Raw genomic sequence first — 22,982 nt, forward strand, 5'->3', positions numbered from 1 at the left:
GTGTTGTGCTAGTCTGCCACAAGCCATTCCCTGTTGTTTTCCTGAGAAGTCTGTAGAGGACCTGTGGAATAGTCTCATTCCTGGAGTACATTCCTCTTCTTCCTATTACCTTTTGTTCACATAATCCCTTCCTTTCAAAATTGGTGTTACCTTAAAATCATGCATTACTTAAATATTTAAAGAGATTGTGTATCAATTAATGTGAGCATCGTTGGGCTCTTTGTAGTGTGTCTCATGTATGGTGCATATACTAATAACTAAATTATATTTAAGGACTTTAAAATTAAGACCTCTATATAATATATTCTGGATAACTGATTAATGTGCTTTTCATATCTGCAAATAGAATGATATCTTTTTTTCTTTTAAAAAGAAAAAAAAATCGGTAAAGCCAACCAAACAGAAAGAAACTCCAAACAAGATGGACTTCAAATAAAAATACTTGTTTTAATTTGAGGTCATACATAATATTTTGCTTCTTTCTTTCATCAAAACATGTAATTGTTAAATACAGTAAGAGAAGTCTCTCACAAAAATTTAGAATAAAAGGAAAAATGTAAAGGATTTACAGTAAACCCCCATGACAATTTAAAAGAATTATCTTGTTTATCCCTACTAAGGTTCATTTCAGGACATTCTAGGCTCTTAATAGTCTTTTTAAAATTAGTATTGACCTCAATTTATGAGAGTTGTATATATTTCCCCTTGGCAAGAGCAAGAATTTTAATCTAATCCTACAGCTTTTTCCCTTGCTGACGTAAAATTCTTCTCCATTTGCTAATTGAGATCTTTGTGGACTGGGTTTTTTTTTCCTTTTTTTTTTTTTTTTTTTTAAATTCTTTTGAGGGATTCTTGCGATAGTCTTCAGTGTAGTAGCAAGCCTGAGCAATGGACCTGGCAAACAATGATCCTCACTTTACTAATCAATAGGACTAATAAAACAGGGTAAAAATTTTGTGTCCAAGGTGTAGCTATTTGCTTAAAAATGTAGTGGCAAGATCTTTCATGTTAGTGTTGCCTCCACAGAGCAACTGCTTTTACCTACTTGATTTTAAAGGTTGAGCTCAATGATCTCAGAGGTCTTTTCCAATCTAAATGGTTTTGTGATTTCACATAGGTTAAACCTTTGCACTACTTGCTAGTGAGTTTTCTGTTTACTTCCTTACTTTTTATATAGGATTTTCCTCTATTATCCCTCAAGAGGCAGCACTGCTAGGATGCTGTGTAAAATTTTCAGACAAGTGCTAGGGCCCTCTTAACAAAAACACGCGTCTTATTTATGATGTGTCAAATTACTGTTCTGAGAGTAGACCTTTTAGGTTGCATTCAGCCTTTAATTTGACTGAATTTAAATAGCATAAAATGCCTTTTAGTTGGAACTTGGCTTGCATATTACATCTCTCATTTCAATGGAAAACATTCAGATGCAAATACGATTTGTTTGGACTGAGTACAAATGCCACTATCATGACTGATGAAGGCTTTTGATCACACATCTACAAACTGAAACCTTAAAAAGGAAGAGGCTATTTGGACTGGCATCTGCAGTGCCATGAATTATTTAGTTCCTATTATTCATAAATCTCTTTGAAGAGAAGGCGTATGAGGTTTTTAAGGAGGAGTAGTCATAGTTGTGTTGCTAGTTTCTATTTATGCTGTGACTGACTGCGTGTGCAAACTTCTTCTAAACTGCAAGGATTGTGCTGAATGGGAAGGAGTTGCGTGGCTGAAGTGATCAGAAATGGCCCTGAAAGCCTTTTTTAGTTTCCTGGTATAACAGTGGGGGTGTTCTGTTGCTCCTGTCTCCTTTGGTGGGCTCCAAGAGCTGTGTGCAAGGCAAAAACATGCCTGTAATATTTGCTGAGCTATGCACTTAGTAGTTAAGGATGTGGTTGACTCTTGCAGGGCACTTGTTAGCAGCCTGAGTTTTTCTGTACTCATTCACTGAAGTACAAATGTCTTTGGGCTGTACCCTGACAGCCAGGCAAAAATAGCAACACTTCCCTCCTTTTTGTCTTTTTTCTCTCAGTATCTTTTATTGTGCAATGTTTGTGCTACAAACGGGTGGCATTCCAAAATATTTCCTCCCTTTCCAGGGATGATGGAAGCTAAACACTGGGTGTAAACACTATTTCTGCTCTAAAGGGAGTCTGTGTGCTTGTTTAGCTCAGCGTAATTGTGTAATAATGTTGTCTAGAAGACGCATGTTGGCAGAGATGTCAAGGAACAAGTTAGAAATACCCAATAGTGTCTTGTTTATTTGCCTTGCAGACTCATCTGGGAGAGTGAAGGATATGGGAGGTGTGTGTGTATGCATTTTTGGGATTTGTTTGTTTGTTTTTCAGTAGGATTTCAGACTGCATTGCTGAGTAATACCTTGAGAAATTATTTGCTTGTCATATGTCCTTTCAGTGCATTATAAAATTCACATTGGGGATCAAAGCACAGTGAAGACTCAAATGCAGCTGGGAGAACCCCAGCTGTTTGTCTGCCTGCATTGGTCCTTGCTCTGGATGGTACAGGGGTTTTTGTGGGATTTGTTGTTGTTTTTTGTTTTGTTATTGTATTGTTTGGGTTTTTGTGGGGTTTTTATTTGTTTGTTTGGTTTTGGTTTTATTGTTGTTTTTGTTTGGTTGGTTTTGTTTGTTTCATGCAGGTTGCATAGGAGCTTATTTCCAAACACAAAGCTCACTGCTTACAGCTGCTTGTATCACAGTTACCTGATGACAGACAAATACTTTGCTAAGTGTTTCCATGCAGGATCTTTTCCTTTCTCTTTATTCTGGAAACCTGACAAAACCACAGAATCTGGACATGTTTGCGAGTATGCTCATTCTGTATGACAAGTTTGATAGCTTTTTTGAGGGGATGGATGAATAAATATTAAAGCTTTTAAAATATTTAAGTTTTGCAGTAACTGTGAAAAAGATCTGAGAGCAGAACTAAGGTCTTGTACCTCTGCCTGACACAACCCTGCTTACACCCTATTGCAGTGCTTAATTCTACTCTTCCAGAGCTGTCTTTTTACATACTTCTTAAAACATTATTTTACCTTGGTAAAATGAAGTATAAAAATTGTATTTACTCTTCTTCATAAGCTAAAATATTGATTTGCAAGTGAAATTTCTCCAATGTTTTATGTAAACCCAGCTTATGATGAAATTAAAATTGCTTAGTAGCAACTTGCATTGCTTATAGAAGTTACACGTCCAGCTGTATTAAAACATGCATAAAGTTGGGATTTTGGGATGGGCAAATAGTCTTATCTTAATATTTTTAAGATGAGCCTTTAGGGCATGATTATATTCATCCTCTATTTTCCCTATTCTGTAATATACTGTGTTTTGTGTTTCCAGCTGCTAATGTGAATCAGCTACAGGTAGAATCCTGAACTCTAGTGATGTTTAGATTATAAGATGTTTCTGCTGATCTCCATCATGCCTGTCATAATGAGTATTGAGAACAAAATTACTATATTTATACCCTACTTTTCAGAAAGAAAATGGAGCTGCGTGTTTCTCAATATTTTGTGATTAGTATCGCATAATAAATGTTGTTGCATGTGATAAACTACTCACAGTTTTAAAACTGAGGAAGGCCATAAAGTGCAACTTGGAAAACTTATCTTGAGAAAGTTTTGCTTACTTTTAAGCATACAACAGGAATAATAAATCTCCAGGCTTGCAAAGAGTTGCATTAAAGAAGTATGCATTCTGTAATTTCAACTTCTGGAAGGTATGAGAAGGGTGAAGGACCAGTCTCGTACATATAATGGTTAAGTTATATAACAGCAAAAGAATTTAGTGTTGAGAGGGACAATTGTGCACTGGAAGAAGGGATCTGGAGAGCTTTTGAAGTCCCCATGACACTATATTGGGCAATCTGTTAGGAGGCGTCCAAAGATAACTCATGATGCTTCAAACCCACAGGATGCAGTGGCTGACATCCTCAGAATCCTTCCAATTTGCATTTTTGTCCCTTTTTCAGTTGTATCTTCAAGACTATTTTATGTTTCTGAGGGAAATTACCTGATGTCATTTTGGGAATTTGAGTTTCTAGACACAATGACACAGAGATAGAAGACAGAATAAATAGAAATAGAATAAAAGAAGGTCACGTGTTTGAATTCCATTTGGTTACATATGCATAACTGAACAGTTTTTTAAATGGTAATGTCCTTAAACAGAGAAAAGCTTATCTAGGAATATATGCATTCTGATTATATCTGAAAATGCCACCATCTGATGTTTTAGGACTCTCCATGAGAAGAGTGTACAGAACTTGTGTAAAAATGATGTTCACTATAAAATGCAAAGGCATAGCAATAAATGGAGTCTAGGGAAAGGTCAGAAAATCGGAAGCAAACAAATTTAGATCCTATTTTTTTGTGTCATCTGTTGGCCACTCTTCAAGTTTAAGCAGCAATGTATTCTTGATTTCAGGAGACTCAAATTCCCACCATGAATTTCAGGCAATGGTGGTGGTTTGTTTCTCCTTGAGTAGCTTTTGGGAAATGCTGGTTTTGAAAAGGAGGGTGGGAAGGATTTACATTGCAGCACATGTGGGTGTCTTTGTTTGAATGGGTCTCTAGTCTGTGAGAGCCTAATAACTTGCATTATTTTCTGGAGGAAATGATCCTGCTAAGGCCTCCTGTCACACAGAGGAGCTTTTCCAGTCAGAGATTCAGAGCTGGCATTTAGGTGACCTAAATGATCAGTGATAATCCGTCCATTTATCCAAAGGGAAAATATGCGGTTGTTGTCATCATCATCATGCTAGAATTAAAAAGAAAATGCTAAATGTAGGCAGTATAAAAATAAGTCATTTTTTTTGTTTTTTTTTTTAAACTGGCAATGTGAATTCCATGTTGGATGTGTTAGGGTGCAGGGCTATGTGGTTGTTGCAGTTTGTTTCCTCCTTCTTTGTGGGTTTGGGGGATTTTTATTTATGCTGCTGTTCTGTTCATTTTTCATGATCCTAAAAGATTTTTAAAAAAATACAGATGAATAAATGCGTTCGTGCGACTGGTGATATGTTAATTTTTTTATTGAAGATGAGAGGACCTCCAGAATTGCTGGAACTGTAGGTTACTGAATTTGGGAGAAAATCAATGCAATGTACTTCATGAATGTGACTTTTTTTGTGGGTTTTTTGTTTTGTTGTTTTTTTTTAATTGACTAGAGTATTTAGTCATTATAAAATTTACATATTTTACTCTTTGTTCCTCTATCTGTGATATTAGTGCATCCAGTACGTGAAATGAGAACAAGACTGACCTCAAACCTTTCACTTACCAGTTTGTTTCCCCTTATTTTTTGAAATAAAAGGTTAGGTTAGTTGGATGTCTGGGGGAAATGCTTTTTCCTTTTTTTTATTTTATTGAGCTATTGAAGTAATTGGACGGATGTGGTTTTCTCTAAAGACAAAAGACAAAACTCCAAATCGAATAATAAATCACATATAAGAGAGAAATAAAATAAAAGCTATATCAAATCTGTCTAAAAGTGTCTACAAAATTGAACAGTGTAGAGCGGCTGAGTGTGGAGAAAATATTGAACAACTTGTAGCCACCATTTATCAAAGAATGTAATTTAACAATTGTTGGCATACAAAAAGCAAGAAGTCAGAAAGATGTATCACAGAAAATAAAGCACAATATATTATTGATATTTGAGAGCAAGGGTATATTAGAGTTTTTGAAATTTGAATCTAGGTTTTTACATTCAGGCAATGATTTTTAAAGATTGTTTCAAAAGCATGGCTACAACAGGATTACTTTTCTGATTTAAAAATGCCCTAAAAACATTTGTACTGTGAAATTTAGCTGCACCTGGCAGTTTCCTTCCTCTTTCTGGATCTCTCATAGTGGGACTCCCCTGAGATCACTGACCTTGGGTTCTTGCTGTTCTGTGATGCCCTCACTTACAGACCCTTCCCTGGTGGCCAACCCTTTAGTTTTACATATGCTGTGACCACAAGAGCCTTCCAAAAATACAGTACTGTTTAACCTTGCTAGAGAAAATAGAGGAGATTTACTTCTTGGCCTTACCTAGAAATCTAGTAACTCTGTCATGCCTTTCAACCTGAAGTCTGAAAATATGGTCTTTCTTCCTACTGTAGTGGGTTTTGTTCACTAATTTGAGATTTCCTGGCCAATGCACCAATTAATGTGGTGGGTTCAGTGCTGGCTAAACACCAGTGCACCACTAAAATTTATTTACTCATTTCCTGGTGTGAGATAGGATTAGGAGGAAGCCAAAGCAGGCTCAAAACTTTAAAAGGGCATAAACAAAAGTTTATTAACAGTACCTAAAAGAAAGAATAATAAGAATCAGAATAAAACCTTTAGAACACTTCTTCTCCCCCCTACAACCTTTCCTTTCTCACTAACAATGTACAGAAACAATTCAGTCAGTTTATAACTTGTAGAATACTCTTTTTTCAGTTCACTTAGGGAGAGGAGTCCCTCTTGTCAATTTATGGAGACTTCTCGAGGAGAAAACAGTTCTCTCATGGTTTCAATTTCCACAAATAACAGCCGTCCTGGTCCCTGGTATCTGTAATTGTGAAGTCTCTCTCATCTTTCACAACTTTCTCACAGCTGTGTTTATGGGCCATGTCAAGGTATGGGATACTGATTTCAAGATGAGCTGTTCAAGAGCAAAGATTCTCTTTATCTCTCTCTGAGATCATCTTCATCCCTGGGAACGGAGATCTTCTTCCCTCCCTGGGGGGAGTAGGGTCTTCATTACTCTTCTCTCTCTGTCCAAATTTCTCATGAGATCACAGCTACTTCAACATCTGCTTACTTTAACATGGAGGCCTTTGGTCATATCTACGATTAGAACACTTAATCTCCCCATACTTTCAACAAGTTACAGGGAAAAAGAATCTGATGTATCAATTCTTCTCCATAGCTTTTCTAGAGCATTTCAGCTCCAAAATCGAGGCATCTCCTCATCCCTCCTATCTGCGATTTGACTTTCTTCACTGACCTTGGTGTCTTCATGTTGTTCCTCTATGTGTTCTCACTCTGTCCTTTTCTCTCAATGGTAGGAGGTTTGAAGGTCTGAAAATCTTACCTGTGCACTGAAAGAGTTAATAATGTCTTGCCTAAGGCCTGCAGATGGTCATATGACCTGGCTGAGATGTTACCTGCTCTCAAACTGGAAAGAATACAGAGTTTCCCAGGATTTTTCAATCTTTAATATGTGTATTCTTAGAGGTGTGTCCATCTTTCTCAGTGGTTTAACAGGTTGTCAGTTCTCAAAGCTATTTACTGATTGGTTTTTTTTGTCAGACACGGAGGAAACTGCAAGCAGCTTCTCTTAGAAAGTCACTTCCATGAATGGCTCCAATGCAAAACCAGCATACCTGCTTTGTCTTTCCTTCTTCTCTGGTCTTTAGAAATTTTTCTTAAGTTCCAAAAAGGTGATGGTTCATTCCTTTCTGTAGTATGCTTTCCTGTCCAGAACAATTTTCCGAAGACAAGTCAGGGTCACTAAAGAAAAGTGCTCTAATAAATGTGGGGTTTTTTTACAGCTATCTCTGAACATAAAGAAATATCAGAAGTCATTCCTTTTTATCCACTTATTGATTGGTTTCTTAATTTAGACAAAGTGTGCCAGACATACACAGCAGATTTTAGGTTATATTGTGCCCAAAATGAAATACTGACCAGGCCTCAACCATTTGATTTGTATTACAGAAGACTCAAATCAGTGTCTTGATATAGTAATGTATACATATACTACTTTAAGGTGAGGTAGACACACTGCCTTGAAGAGTTTTTTCTTTTGTCAGGAAGCAAGGAAGTCTAGGTGGGAAAAAAGAGAATGTGTTATGTGAAATGTGGATAAATCATCTGACTTGATGAAGATTTAAAGCAAAAGTGGATTCTTTGACTGTAATGTTGTTTTTTGAAACCTACAGTATTTTGTCACTGACATGGGGCATAAAAAGCTGAGTTTTCCCATATCTGATGCTCCAACCAAAATCTCAGCTTCCTTCTGCTAAATTTCAGTCTTGATGATGCTCATTCAAAACATTTGTCTATGCTTGTCTTCTGTGGTTTTTCATGCAATAATAAGAAGTGGGTAAAATTTTTCTAACAAAATGTATACAGGTTGAAATTTGTCTTCTTTTTACAGAGTGACAAGGTGAGTGAAGAGGGAAGAGAGGAAAATTCTTTCAGCTTTGAAAGAAAGAAAACCTTACCTCAATGATAGCAATGAAAGGGAATTTTCCTTCATGCTAAGTATCAGAAAAATGGAAACAGCTGTAGCTAGTTGCCTTCTGTAGGCAGAATTATATTTTGTAAGACCATTTTCAGCTAATTTGGCTGTTGTGCAGTTTGAACTTTATGAATTGACTTGTAATTGGACTGTGCTGTCAATGGGAAAATTTACAAGTATTGAACATGACATTTTTAAGAAGGTTACTGTCATCTAGTCCTCTATTAGTGGGTTTGCAGAGAGTTATAATTGGCCTAACAAGCCTAGTAACCTGTCCTACTTCCAATTATAATGTACAATCTCATTTAATACTTTTCTTTATTTACTGATAAGTAATAATTCTCTGTCTAATGCACATGCTTCAAAATAAAGCTGTCTCATCATGGAATGTGTGGGTTCTTTTAATATACATGCATATATGTGTCCATACACATAGATTATATCACTTACGTATGCATATAACTGTGTGTATATATATTCTGAAGAGTTCAAGTACATATATTTTTATTATATGTATTTATATATATACACAAACATTTTTTTTCTGTTTAATTAAGTACAAAGTCTCCTGTTGCTTTTATATTTCTGGTGTGGACAGGGAGATAGTGTTTTCTCCAGACCTTTGTTAAGTTTATGTGAATATTCTGGCTAGAAGTGTTAGTACATTCATGTTGATATAATTCTTGGAACTGAAAAAAAACCAGGGGAAGCGTAATAAAATGAACAGGTTGATGAACTCAGTGCATTCATTATCAACTTAGATTTGCATGAAGGAGAAACTTTTCACTTCTTATAAAATTAGAATGGCATCATTAATTTTGTTTACTACACAAGCAATTTTTTGCACGTGTAAGATTTACTGGCAGTTTGCAGGCAAATACATCTTGTTGAACAGCCCTATGGAAAGAGCTCTGCAGAAGCATCTGCACTCATTGTACCTCCCCAAAGCAGAACTTTTGTGCTGTTTTCACTGTATGGGGAATGTTGACAAATCACAATGGTGAACTTGGAAGTAAAGGAGGAACCAGTGAAAAAAAAATTTAAAAAAAATAAAAATAAAGGCAGCTAGGGAACTGATATTTTGATGCATTCAAAAAGTTAAAAGCTTCAGGTTTTGAACAATAGCTTCATATATGGCAACTTGGTCTTCACTACTATGCGCTCTTTGCTTGTTTTAGTAAAGACTGACTGGTGAGACTCCAGACCAAAAAAGAAAAGAAACTAATCAAGCAGCAAACCTTTTAGATAGGAACAAGAGAAGCAAAGCCACCAGAAAAGGGTTTGGTCTTTCTCCTTTTCTTTCATGTCTTCTGGTCTCAAGCATAGCTGAGACCAGAAGACATGAATAACCAGAATTGTTAATATAGTTCTGCCCTAGGAGAAGGGCCAGCAGAAGAAGAATAACATATTTTGTTTGTTTGTTTTTTGGGGTTTTTTTTGTTTGTTTGTTTTGTTTTGTTGGGTTTTTTTGTGTTTTTTTTTTTTTTTTAAATGGAGATGCTCTTGAATGAATGCCTTCTCAGAGTGTGCTTGAGAATTTAGAGAGGTTTGGATGGCATCTTTTTTGAGTAATTTAATTATTTTCATTAACAGAGTGATTCCATTCTTACTTTGGGTTCTGAATAATATTTTATTTGAACAACATTATCCTTGAGCCTCAGAAAACAGAAGACAATGCTTCTGTTTATTTTGGTGATTGTGTGGTTGTTAGTGAAACATTTTAAACTACAGTGTTTGTTTTTGTTATCCTGCTGGGCATGAAGAACTACCAGCATGAAACTGTGTTGGTTCAGGATACTCATATCATCCTGTTCCTTTGGTTTGCATGCTCCTTTAGGGTGCAAGGACAATCTGAAGTTATAGGTTTCAATAAAGAGAAATAGCGATCGTACAGCAGATTATAACTCATTGGTGTATCTGCAGATTAAATGATGCTAACTTGCATCAGCTTCACAGAAAAGTGGTGTTTCAAGAAATAGGAGCAAGGGGATGGCATAAGGTTTAGGTTCTTCAGAATGTACTTTTGACAAGGCAAATTGTGCTTTAAGTTTTAGAATTTACTAATGTGTGTCCATGTGTTCTTACCTACTTGTGACTAATGATCCATGATTTTTCTGCAATTCTCACTGTGCTTTTTTGAGTGTGTATTCTGCTGTATTTCCCAACTTCTCAATGCAGGCTTTCTGACAGAATCATAGATCTGAACTCTCTCAGAGCACAGCAGTGTCTCTAATAAATAGGTCAAATAATCTTAGAAACGGTGTTTGTTAGCTTTGAATCGATAGTGATGAAGTTTCTCTGTGTTCTTGCTTGCTCAAACTTCTGTCTAATCTATCTTTGTTCTCTTCTTCTTGTGCAATCTTTTCCTTGCTTCCAGTGGCTGCTACAAAGAACAAAGCTAGAGGTGAGTTTCTGCCTGCACCCTTCAATTTGCATTGCATGGTTCTGCAGCCCACGCATTTTCTCCCAAGGTTGTTTCTGCTTCGCCAAACAAAGAAAAATATCTTTAGGTCCTATGGTATGATAGATTAGTTCTTTACAATTTTGAATTTACACCTAAATGCATTTGTTTATCAATCAGCACTGCTCATGCTGTATTTTGTTAATTGCTTTAATTTGGGAAGTTTCCAGGAAAAAGATAAAACTAAGTGCTTTGCAGTTAGATTTCTGACTTGCATTGTAGTAATGTAGGGATATTGATGGCATTTTAATCGAAATGAAGATATTGCCTAAAAATGCTCATAAATATGTAAATGTAATTTATATTTTTTATCTCTAGTCATAGTCATAAATATCTGAACAGAGAACAATGAACTCCTAAGTGTCTCCTAAGCATTTCCTGTCTTTTCACACTAGTATAAATGATCATCACTGTTCCTGATAGCATAGCAATATATAGAAAGGCATACTATGATATCTGCAGAGATGTATGGCTTCAGAGCAGCAAGGTGATTGCCACAAATCAGTGTGACAAAGAAGTAAACCTTTCAGAACTAATCATGTAAGGTCAGCAGTGCTGTAAACCATTTCCTGAATTTCAACGAAGCAGTGATGTAGCAAATGTAACCTGAGGGGTGTATTTTGACTTACAGATACACATAAATCAATGCATATATGCTTATATATAGAGATGCATGTGCATTTATATGTATGAACATATACTTGCATATAAAATCATGAGAATAGGTATTTTACTATCATTTTTCTCTTATTTCTGGTAGATAAATTTGAGTTGTCTGATAATTAAACATCAGATTTTAAGACAAAAATCTGCTAGTTTACATGTATTTTGGAAATTAAGATTCACAATGTTTACAAAGTTCAAATCCATACATTGCTTAGCTTGAGGTTGTAGTACAATAATAATAATCAAAGAAAATACAGCCAGTTGAGAGTGTTTATGCATTAGAATAATTAAACCAATAATTAAAATACAGCTCGGGTTTGTATTTTTTTTTAAACCCTTGCATGGCTTTTTGTAAGATCTTTTTCTCAGAAACTTTGCATGCATTGGGTGATGTGAATGAGGGGAGTGAACAAAATCAAATTCATCTCTTTGCCTATGCATGCTTTACAATTTGCTTTACTCCTTTCTGTACTGTTATGTATTCAGCTGTGGTGCTGTGTGGTCGAGACTTTGAGACCTTCATAATTAATAAAAAAAGCCCAAACCAAAACAACATCCACAGAAGCCACTTTTCAGCACAAATAAACACGATCTCATCAGTACTCAATGATTAGCTGATATTCCCATATATTGCCATTCAAACAGAAACTGCCCTGGAGGACAGGAATTGTAGGATGAGTCAGAATTACTCATGGCTACCACTCATCTGTGAGCATTAATACACCCTTATTTCAGAAGTGCACATGCATATTGAATGCACAGCTGAAAGTCTATATAGTGAAAGAGGTTTGACACTGTGATCTGCGTTATCTTTCGAGATCTCTTGCTCAGCTGCACAGTGCCTTCAAGAAGTCCTTGGCTTTTCCTTTGGAGCTGAACAGCCCTGTGATGAAAGCACCCAAAATCCACAAGGAATTCAGTCCTGCAATAGTTTTGTCTTTTACCAAAAATGTAGGACCTATTTTATGATCTCCTGTGGTGGAAGACATGAAGTGGATGATGCCTTACTGCTTTTCTCATTACTCTGTCTAAGCAGTAAAGAAAGGTCTGTTCCTCCTTTTCAAGTCTAACACTTGACTGGCAAACAGTTCTCTAATACGGCACTGGAAACATCAATTCACAACTGAGAGAATTCTCAGGAGGAGTTTCTCTTTTGGCACTTATAATATGAAATCCAGCAGTCCTTTATGTCTTTGCTCTTTTGTATGGGTCTTCATCTTTCCTTTCTGAAAGTCTGGAATTTGTGCTGCCATTTTCAGCAAGGCACAGTTGACCTCATGCCTACCCTAAGATCTAAGAGTTCCAGAGCACATTATTAAATGATATTCTGTGGGATCACCTGTCTTTTGTTTGTGCATTGTTAGCATGGGAAAACTCCTGCTGGTCTCCACTTCCCTCCCCCTCCTTGTTGGATTGTCTGTAAGCTGAACAACAGAGCCTTTGCTCTCAAGCATTGCATTCAATGCTATTTCCTGAAGTATTTTCTCATTCTTTGTCAAAGACTGCTTGTATTAAGTGCTGTAAAGCAGCTGTTGAACTCTCTACTTTAGCCTTGCTTTGAGGCACTTAGAATCAATTTAGGTTGAAAGGTCATCTGGTCTGCAGGTCATTTGGACTGAGCTACCCTGTAAGTAAAACCCACTTAAATCTGTTTGCTCGCAGCCTTCCAGTCAAATTGAAGTATCTCAAGGATTTCACAGCTGCAGGATAGTTTTCCACTATGATTGCTTGATTTTACCATGGTTTTCTTTCTTAGACTTTTGATGACCTAGAAGAAGCTGCATAAAGTTCTTTATGGTCTGCAGAGTAGGTAAATACTTGGATTTTGCACAGGACAGATATTCCTTTGGACTCCTGGGCAGATGCTGCCACAGGATGCTTATGGTCAGAATACTTGGGACATTTCCAAGAAGTCTAGTTCAGAAGGGTTTGGAAGGGTGAGGTGGGGGGGCAAAATGAAACATGAAAATGGCCATTTATAGCACTTAATTTGATGAACTGGAAACTGAAGGTGCCACCTGTAAATCTCAGGCTATCAAAGGATTTTTCAGTGCATTAATATTTTAAGGACCATTTCTTAATGCACCAGATGAGATTTGTTTAGCTTGATCTCTATAAATGAACATTTCCTCTAGCAGAGCACCTGTTAGAAGACTGCTTGACCTCTTAAGGAGCGCTATTGTGACAATTTTGGGACAATATTTTTGCAGATCTTTTCTGGCAGCAGTTAGCAATGGTTTCCAGCCTGGATGGTCTTACCAGATCTGCTAATGATGTGTCAATTTTCAACCAGCAAGTGGAAGAGAGGGCCTTGTGTCTTCATTCAAATGTAATTGGTTGAGAAATGGAGTTCTGTGCTCCTCATTTTCACTTCTTTGATACACTCCAGGTCATCTGCTAATAAAACGTTTTTGTTAGATCTGTCCCAAGCCTCCGGAAGTTAGGCAATTGGCTTTTAACCCTTCAAAGTATAAATTGGAGTTTCTGATAATTTTGATTGTGGGGTTTGTTTTTTGTTTTCTTGGTTTTTTTTTTTCCTCTGATGGCACTTTTCATTGTTGCTACTTTTTTTTTTTTTTTTGGTTAAGAATACTGGGGATGTCTGTGCCTATGGCAATTTCTTATAAAGAAAAAAAGAATACAAAGGCCAATTTCTTTTGCAGGAGGGGAAAGCAAGCCCTCCAGAAAGATCTCTTACCTGCTTGTTAAGTACAGCATTTCTTTCTCTCTCTAAGTCTCCTCTGGCCCACAGATTAGAAATGGTGACATTTCCAAGACGATTCCTAACTCCCCAAGAAGAGACTTCTTGCAGAGGGGAAGATTTGTCTCCTTTAATTTGGCAGGAGTCATACTATCCAATCTTTATAAAAACCTGTTGGATTGGTAGCTATTTCTGACATGCTTCTTTCTTCATTTTAGCTGTGTGTGAAGCTCTATTTTTAATTTTTTTTCTCAGGGGAAATCCCATTTGTGTCATAGTGCCATGGCTTCTCATAGCAAAGTATTGCTGTAGTACCCACACAATGCTATATTCTGTCTCCAAAACTGACATTAGAGCTGTACTTCTGATGGTTCTAGGGGATGTCCGTTTAATGGCAGATACCATCATACTTTTTTCTACTTTAGTATTACAGTTTTAAATACTGTAAATGCCTTGAACTCTATCTCACTTGCCTCACAAGTTGCTGTAACAGGACTATTTTTTGTCACCTGGTGGATATCCAGGGGATTTTTGAGTTGTGTCCTTTTCTTGGCTTTCATTGAATCTATATCCTAAGGAAATTATTTTTGAGAAGCATGGAAAAGCATTTTTTTCTTTCAGTCATTTCTTCTACAAATGCAGGAGTATATTGTTTCTGCCTTACTTTTAAAAGAGGAGAGTGATTCTCCTTCCGAAGCATAAGATTAAATTTAGCTTTATCAATGCTACTTAAGGCTTACATCTCAGTCTGTAAAATAAATCGTCATAGCAGTTGATGCACTGTCTAAAAGCATCTTATCCAGGAGGCAAAGATCACTCTGGACTTTATTCACTTGATTTGCTTTGTTTGTTCTCATTATGTCAATGAAATTGGTATCAGCTTATCTGAAGCATAAGTCAGGATGGATCATGGGAAGAGTGTTGAACCAACATACTCTTTTATTGCTTGGATAGTTGCGCAGTTACTCACATTATCTTTTAGTTAAGAATCAATTTTTTTCTCTGGACTTCATCAGATCTTCATCATTGGTCATGTTCTACCCAGCCATCTCTCTGATTTTCTCACAGCATATGATAAAGTTTGTTGTGTATATTCTACATAAGTATATTTTTAAATATGTAGGTAAAGAATAGGTTTCATGCATTGCCAGAGTTTTGACTACAAACCAGGAGAAATTTTGTTGGCCAGAACTTGTCAACACAATTGCAAGACCTACAGGGTCTAAACCTACCAGTTTAAGTAATTTCTTTAGTACATGTAATTAGCCAAGCATATTTCTCATTCAGAAAATTATCATAGAGTTAAGTCAGTAACACAGCAGCTGTCCATGTAAGGAGCAAGATGATATAAATGTACACAAAGGAGACCCAAACACTACTATTTGTCTTATTTGCATTATCTTCACAAAGTTCTCAGCTATTCAGTTACTGACATCGTCAGGCATTAGCTTTGCTGATTTTTTTTTGTTGTTGTTTTTTTTTCTTTTTTTTTTTTTGGTTGAGGAATAGCTAACTGAGGGTATCATCTGCAAAAATGACACTCTGCAACATATGATGGCAAAAGCTGCGAACAAGTGGAAGTGTATAGATGTTGAAAGTGTGAATCCAATATAGAGCCTGGGGAAACTCCATAAATCAGTGGTTTGGAAGAGCATTTATTTATGGTTATAAGCTTTCACCCCTGAGACATGTAGAAATAAAAACCTGTCATATTCCACCTTTGCTACAAGGTCATTACAAAAGCTTGCCAAGACTGTTGTAGTAGCATAGTGGGATCTGAAACCTGATTGAAATTTTTCAGATATCCTAGTGCTATTGAAGTAGAGGAGCTCTGCTTTGTAAAATCTTATGATGTTTTTATTCAAAGTACAGTTTCAACTTCTAAAGGTAGAATTTTCATATGTCACTTAAAGGTATTAAAAGCACCTTTAGTATTTGTAAGTGATTGTACTTTCAGAGAGAATAACAAAGGCAATGTAGCCTTAATAACCATTCCTTTACTGTCTCTTTGGTATTTCCTCCCCTGTAGTTTAGTCACTGCTTCCAGTTTATAAAGCCTGTCTTTTTCTCCAAGGATTAAATTCTGTCCACTGGTTAAAGTTGTGAGGCTGAAACATACGGATTTCAGTTTTCCTCTGTGATTTCTCATGGATGGTAAGGGTCAGAGTTTTCTCATATTCAGCATTTCTGATGAGGAAGAAAGTGGTGATGTAGAACCAAATTTCATGCTTGTCTCTGAAGACAGTCCACAGAGAAACAAAAAGCCAGAAAAGTTTGGAAGTGAAAAAGTTTTGAAAATGACCATGCTTAGAGTGCAGGAGGACTGTGGAGGTTTAAATCTAAATTGTGTTGAGTCTTGTTGATTTTTTTTAATATCCTCTTAAATGCAAAATTCATGTTAGATCAAGACACTATTTCATAGTTTAGTTTTCCATTAGATGGAAATTATGTCTCAAAAATTGTGCATATCTATCTAAGTATATTTTATATATGCCATTTGTCCTAGAAGATTTGGGAGAGAAAGCAGTTGCCTGAGTTCTAGAGGGTTTTTTAGAAAACTCACAAAATGCAGTCCCATCTTTTTTTTCTTCTTTATAAACTCCAGCTGTGATCCTCAGGGAGAAAAGCTGGAATCATAATGATGATAATAGTTCTTAACAAAGTTGCTGACTACTCTTTACTCTTTGTAATTATAGTTTGGAAATGTTTGGCCCTAACATTGGTAAGGTCTTTCCAATATTGAGAATGCTGAGATTTCCACATGATGCCATGTAAACAGTCACAATGCTCACCATTGCAGTTCCTGCCAGAATTCTTCTGCCATTCAAGTTCCCAAGTCCTGCTACATTATAAGGAGACCAAAAAAATATGAATCAGCTTTTCACTTTTTAGATGGAGCAGCTCTGGAAGCAGCAGTTTGATGAGCCTATGTGTCCTCTTTATGGCTTTTAATGCATTTTATTCTGTTTTCCAGATCAGAGGCAAAAACCCCAGTATTAACAGTTGTGTTCATATGACACTCACTGAAGTTGCAGGTTATTATGGAATAGAGCTGCTCTAACAGCACAGAAATAGCAAAGGAAGGTACAAAGCCTCCCTGAAATGAGATTTGTAAGGGCAGGCTATTGCTGTCAACATGTCCTTTATATTGGAGAAGCATCTACACTGAGCCAATGTGTCAGTCATTTATTGACTAGATGGTTTTCTTTAGCCAGTGCAGAAGAATTTGGGATGGAATAAGGACAATGTCTGTTTTCATGCTTGTGAAGTGCAGCACAGCTGTGGGAGAGGGACTCTAGAGAGGATGTTCCATTCTGAGGTGGACCTAGTTATCATTGACTAAAGCATTTTGTCAGTTCTTATTCCCCAGTTTTCAGATAGGCCACTCTTCCCTCCACAATGTTTAATACAAATTCTTATTGCCTTTTTTTTTTTTTTCAATTTGTCTGTGCTCATTTGGGTGTTAAGCATGTGAGACTGTCAAAAGCAGTGTATTAGGAGAGCTTGCCATACTTGAATAGAACTCTGCTGGAAATGTGGTTGCTTTATTTGCTATTTGAATGGATGTGCTGCTGTAAATCTAGTCATGGTTTTGAGCATTGAGCCCTTATGACTCTCTGCAAAGAATTTCCAAAGGCAGCACATTGCATTTCAGACACACATTGCTGTGTGCTGGCTCAGTTAAATAATTTGTCAGATTCCAGTCAGACAAAATACTTTGCTTCAGAGTCTAGACTGTTGATTTAGGTACAATCAAAAGGATATAGTGAGTTCCTAAGGCATGTTCATCATATTTTCTTCATCCTGTGGTATTTTTGAGCACGAGTGCCTAATATGTAGCAGTTGGTTGGAGCTGCTGTTCTGAGGCAGGTTGTCAACTTCTTTGTCCTAAATATCGAAATTTCTCAACCTCTATTGAAGTTTGAGGGGTTTTTTTTCAAAATTTCATAGAGAGAAAAGGGAATTGATAATGATACTTAAATACAGTACAGAAGAAAGATAACAGTTGGTGTACAGGTTAAACTCATGGTCACTGACTTTTATTTTTCTGAAGATACAGACACTTTTAAAAATACAGGCTTTTCTTTCAAGCTTCGGTTTGTTCCAGTATGCTTTTATAACAAAAGGAAATGAAAAAAAGTGCTTTAAGTATAAGGAATTTTTTTGCCTCAAATCCTCTTTTGAAAACCAGAGGGCTTATAATGATTCTCCACATTAGGTCAGATCTCAAGATTTGTTCCTTAAATCTCTGTATGGGATCAGATCTTCAGAGAATTTGTTTTACTTTAGTGGTCAGTGAAACACATGGTGTTTAAATGGCTGAGGATTCACCATCACTGCTACCATTTATGGTTTTATGTTAATTCTAACTTGGTTTCTTGGTTGAAGCATAAAGGCCGAAATCAGCTAAGACTTTTTCATGTGTGCTGTTATAGTTTCATAGGGATCTCTAGCTCTTTGTAAGTAAGGATTATGCTCAGCATTCCGCTGGGATTCTTTCAAGGGCTTAAAACTTCAAGGTCTTCCTCACATTTTAATTAAGGGCTGCATATAAAGGAAAGGTAGTGGAAAACACTTGAGCTGTGTACTTTAGAGGGATTTTTGTTCCTGTGCTGTCGATACACTACTATATAAAAAAATCTGCTGTGATTAGAGTTGGTGATGGGATGATTTATGTTGATCTGTTGACCACAAGGTATGAAGAATTGTTAGACATAAAGGAGAGAAAAATACTCAGTGTTTGTTCATCATGCACCTGAAATTGTTGATTCTGAATTAACATCCTCAATCACTATGCACCCTATTGCAGAACACCCAACTCCTTCTCTGTTAAGCTCATAAAGTTCATCTCTTATAAAAAACTAGCTGGCAAAATCACATTGTCTTTATACAGCTTCTCAGCTCATCTAATAGAACCAGAGCTCTGTTTGGAGTATCAGAAATAATTGCAAATTTCAGAAGGAACCTCTGCCATTTATGTTTTGGAAGCTGTTGCTGGCCCCCAGGAAGCCAACAGATGTATAAATCTGTTCTTCACAGGTTGCTGCAACTCCAAGTATACCAGTATCAGCACTTCAGAAAAGAAAAAACCCTCAGGTTTTTCTTTTTAGGATCCTAATTCTATGGATCTATGATTCTATGAAATCAGATCTGGGAGCTAAATAGATTAACTAATAGAATAATAACATGTAGTAATTAAAAAAAAAAAAAAAAAAAAAACAACCACCCAAAACCCTGTAAATATTGGATCTTTTCATTTGTTGTTTCAGCATTCTGTTCATCAACTCCCTAGAGACCTACTAGCTAAAAGTCATGATTCCAACCTAGTCTTCTAAGTTTAAAGAATATTATGCAAATTTTTAAAACACTGTAAGTTGACAAAAATTATTCAAACGGAAACAAGCAAGAGAATTAAGGAGTTTGAAATAAAATTGAGTGTAGCTATCAGGAGGGAGGGAAACACTGGAAAGAAGACCACTGGAAAGGAATGGTGCAGTTGGCCTTTGCAGCAGCCAGCAGTGGATGTTCTTCTTAGGCTTTGCAGGTCCCCAACTGTCTTATTGAAATCATTGCCAGTTTGCAAAAATCTGGTTTGAAGGATGCAAACAAAGATAAGGCTATAAACTCCTCTATTATGTTGGTACCTGTGCACATAGAAGGCATCCAACTGGTTTCCCACTGACTCACTCTTCTCTTGTTAATTGGTACTGAGAATACTGCAGTCCTTTTTTTTTTATGAAGGGTGACTTTCCTATTTGTTTGGTTTTCTCCTAATAGTTATTCTTCTTTATATATGTAGACATATATAATATATATAATAAACATAATATGTGCTGTGTGTGGAGTATCAGGAGAAAAAAGATTTATTTTAGTTGATGAAGAAACAATTCTATATAACTAAGTTTTTCAAGGTAGAAAAACTTTATGCTTTTTATGTAGTTTCCCTTTTCATTCAAAAAGCCTGTCATTGAAAATCCCTTTGTTTGATTACTTAATTCCCTTCAGAAGTAGCTGTTTTCATTTGTTTTAGGGAGCAGTATTTATTTTGTTTGTTCATCATTGATTTCTGGAAATGTAAAGTGTGTCAGCTAATGCTTTCCAAATAGAGGCTCAGAAATGAAGGGAGAATATCAATCCCTGCATTAATGTCCATTTGCATTTTAGGAATTTAAAAGTGTGTAACACTAATGAGCTAATAATTCAGTGTTCTTTTCTGATAATGTTATGTACAGAAATGAATAGAATGAATGGGCTTCCCTGCCATGATTGGGCTTCTCTTACAGAATTCAATTTTTGGGATGATTATTGTAATGGACTCCCCTTCCCACTCCAACAATAAATATTCCCCAGAAGGCAGACTAGTAAAAATGCTTTTCCAGAGCAGATATAGTAGAATTCCCCTGATTTTTGGCTTTCCTTCTCTTCAAAGCCCCAGAGGAAAAGTGGTCCTTGGAGCTCTGTTGAGATAACTTTCTGGGGTTTGGGACACCAGCAGTGATCAAGGCCCAGTATTTCTCCCTAATACGTGATTTAAACCTACTGTCTTTAATTTTAAGACATTCCCCCTTTTCCTGTCTCTACATGCTCTTGTAAATAGTCTTCCTTAATTCAGCTGCCATCTTGATCTGATATAAATATCTTCCAAAATATATCGCATCATTTGTGTAGGTTAGTGAAAACTATTTTAATAACTTTACATTTTTAAAAATAAATTCTGCTTTCTTTAGTGCTTCTGTGAGGAGCGAAGTGTTATTTCCTGTCACAATTACTCTAAAGAAGATGTCACATCAGTGATTTTGGCAGTAAAGCTGTCAGTCTTACCTGGAAAATGTTAACATGTTTCCCAAAATATGTGAATTTGGTTGAGTTCTTAAAGTACAGTATTCAAGCCCTTTGGCTGATTCTAAAATGCAGGTTGAACATGTACAGCTATGGAGGTATTCTCGATCATCAAGACCAATCTCTATAGGTATCACATATTTCCTCCTCTGTCTTCATTCTTCTGAAAAGCTGTGGATTTGTTGGTTTTTGTTTGGGGTTGATTGGTTTGATTTTGATTTGTCTTCCTTCTCAGCTGGTTATTTCATGAGAGAAACTCTGAACCCTTCCCTTACAATGACAGGTGTACTCTTCTAATTTCCAGAAGCAGCATATTCACATAGCTTATTTTGTCAAGATTATCTTTAATTATAAACATCTTCTCACATGTAATTTTTTATCACTGTAAATAATACACATCTATATTTCTTTCTTCCAGTCATCATTTTGGTAGACAGATATTTTTCAGTCTCTTCCATTTCCAGGATGATATTTTTCCAGTGTGGCATGGTGTGAATTGGCTGCTGTTGACTGAAGTGGGTAGAAAATTCTCCAGTGTTTTACCTGGGATTCACTGCATCTCTTCTATCCAGCCTTCCTACATCTACCAGAAATACTTCAACTGCTTCCCTTGAAGCTGCTCCATATTGGTCATTTGTACTCATCCAGTGATAAATTAGAAAATGTGTCTTCTTCCTGCTCAGATGTTCTCAGCTAATGAGATTCTAGGGTATAGCTGAAGTTTCAATTTTTAATCCCCAAGTGCATGGGGATTTTTTCTCATTTCTATTACTGCAGTCCTAAAGATTGTCCAGCACTTTGTGTGAGATGTATCAGCCCTCTTGTGTATGGTGAAATCTTTTAGATTTCACCTCTTCCTGGTCATTTGTAGGGAACAAATTCACTTATCTTTCCCAATCTCCACAAGGTGACTTGGTGCTGGATTTGTTAACTGGGGTTTTTTGGTCAAAACATGGATATTTAGCAAGTGTAATGCTGCTTGGTGGTAGTAAAAAGGCAAGCAGCGAGATACAAAACAAAAAAACCAATAACAACAACAACAAAAAAAGTCCAATCTCACATAAATTATACCTATACTACATATATAATATTTTCCTGATAGGTGGGGTTTTTTTGTATTTTTTACCATAATTTTTTGCTGGTCATTTTTTCATGAACTTTCTAGTCATGTTGTTCCTTCATCTGCATCCTTAGTACATAAAATAATTGTGCTCTGTGCCAGCAGAATTGTATTTGGACTAGCTGTGTATCCTTTCAAGACTTTGTTGGACATTTCCTGCTTTTTGCACAATTTTGTGTTTGATTCCTGAATTGTCTTATGTCTATCTTCCAGAGCATTCCAATCTGCTACAGAGATTGTAAATCCTATTCCATGGTTCCTGTTTGCTTGTTGGTCACTTTGTCTAGTTTATCAGTACCTCATTGATGGGCTTTAAAATTATTATATTATATAATATATAATATATATATTATATATGTAATATATATATTATATTATATAATTTTTTATCTTTTTGGGGTTTTTTTCATTTTCTTATTTTCCTCCCAGACACTCATGGCATTATTTGACATTATAAAAGCTTTCCCTTGGGAATTCTTGGTATTCTACATGCTCCTTGTTTTTGCAGTGATCCATGACAGCCAGGGAATTTCTTTCTTTTTTTTTTTTTTTTTTTTTTTTGAATGTGTGCAGCATCACTCAGTACCAGACTTGCTGCTCCTGTAGAGGCACAACTTGTTACTCTGTCAGCAGCAGGGGAAGCTCAACACCTGTTCCAGTGACCAGCAGAGATTAACATTTTCTATGTCAGATCATTTACTTGGCTTGTCAGAGTGCAAGATTATGGCTGAAAGGGTATATTGATCTGAAAACATAAGTGGAACAACGTTGCAAAAGTATGAGGCATAATATAATTTTGAGTTGCAGTGTAAATGTAACAGAATCTATCTGCCTCCCTCATTGGTAGTAAAGGAATCAGTTATTATCTTAACATAGGGTTTCTTCTGATTAGACTGGCTTTAAGATACTTTCTCCATGCTTGGGGCAGAAAAGAGGCCTGTTAAAGACTTATGATTCCAC

The 22,982-nt window shown here is 36.3% G+C and overlaps 1 protein-coding gene across 4 annotated transcripts in view; it reads left to right on the plus strand.

The window, feature by feature from the left end:
- The window catches only part of CADM2 (cell adhesion molecule 2), a 569,139-nt gene that overhangs the window by 356,771 nt on the left and 189,386 nt on the right, over positions 1-22,982 (plus strand). For 2 of the 4 annotated variants that reach the window (XM_064410951.1, XM_064410953.1), the window contains exon 2: positions 10,612-10,638. The exons of the other annotated variants lie outside the window; for them this stretch is intronic. In XM_064410951.1, coding sequence (XP_064267021.1) covers positions 10,612-10,638 — 27 coding nt within the window. The remainder of the gene's footprint in view (positions 1-10,611; positions 10,639-22,982) is intronic. 4 annotated transcript variants of the gene reach the window in all.

Source organism: Passer domesticus, chromosome 2, assembly GCF_036417665.1.
Source record: "Passer domesticus isolate bPasDom1 chromosome 2, bPasDom1.hap1, whole genome shotgun sequence".
NCBI lineage: Eukaryota > Metazoa > Chordata > Aves > Passeriformes > Passeridae > Passer > Passer domesticus.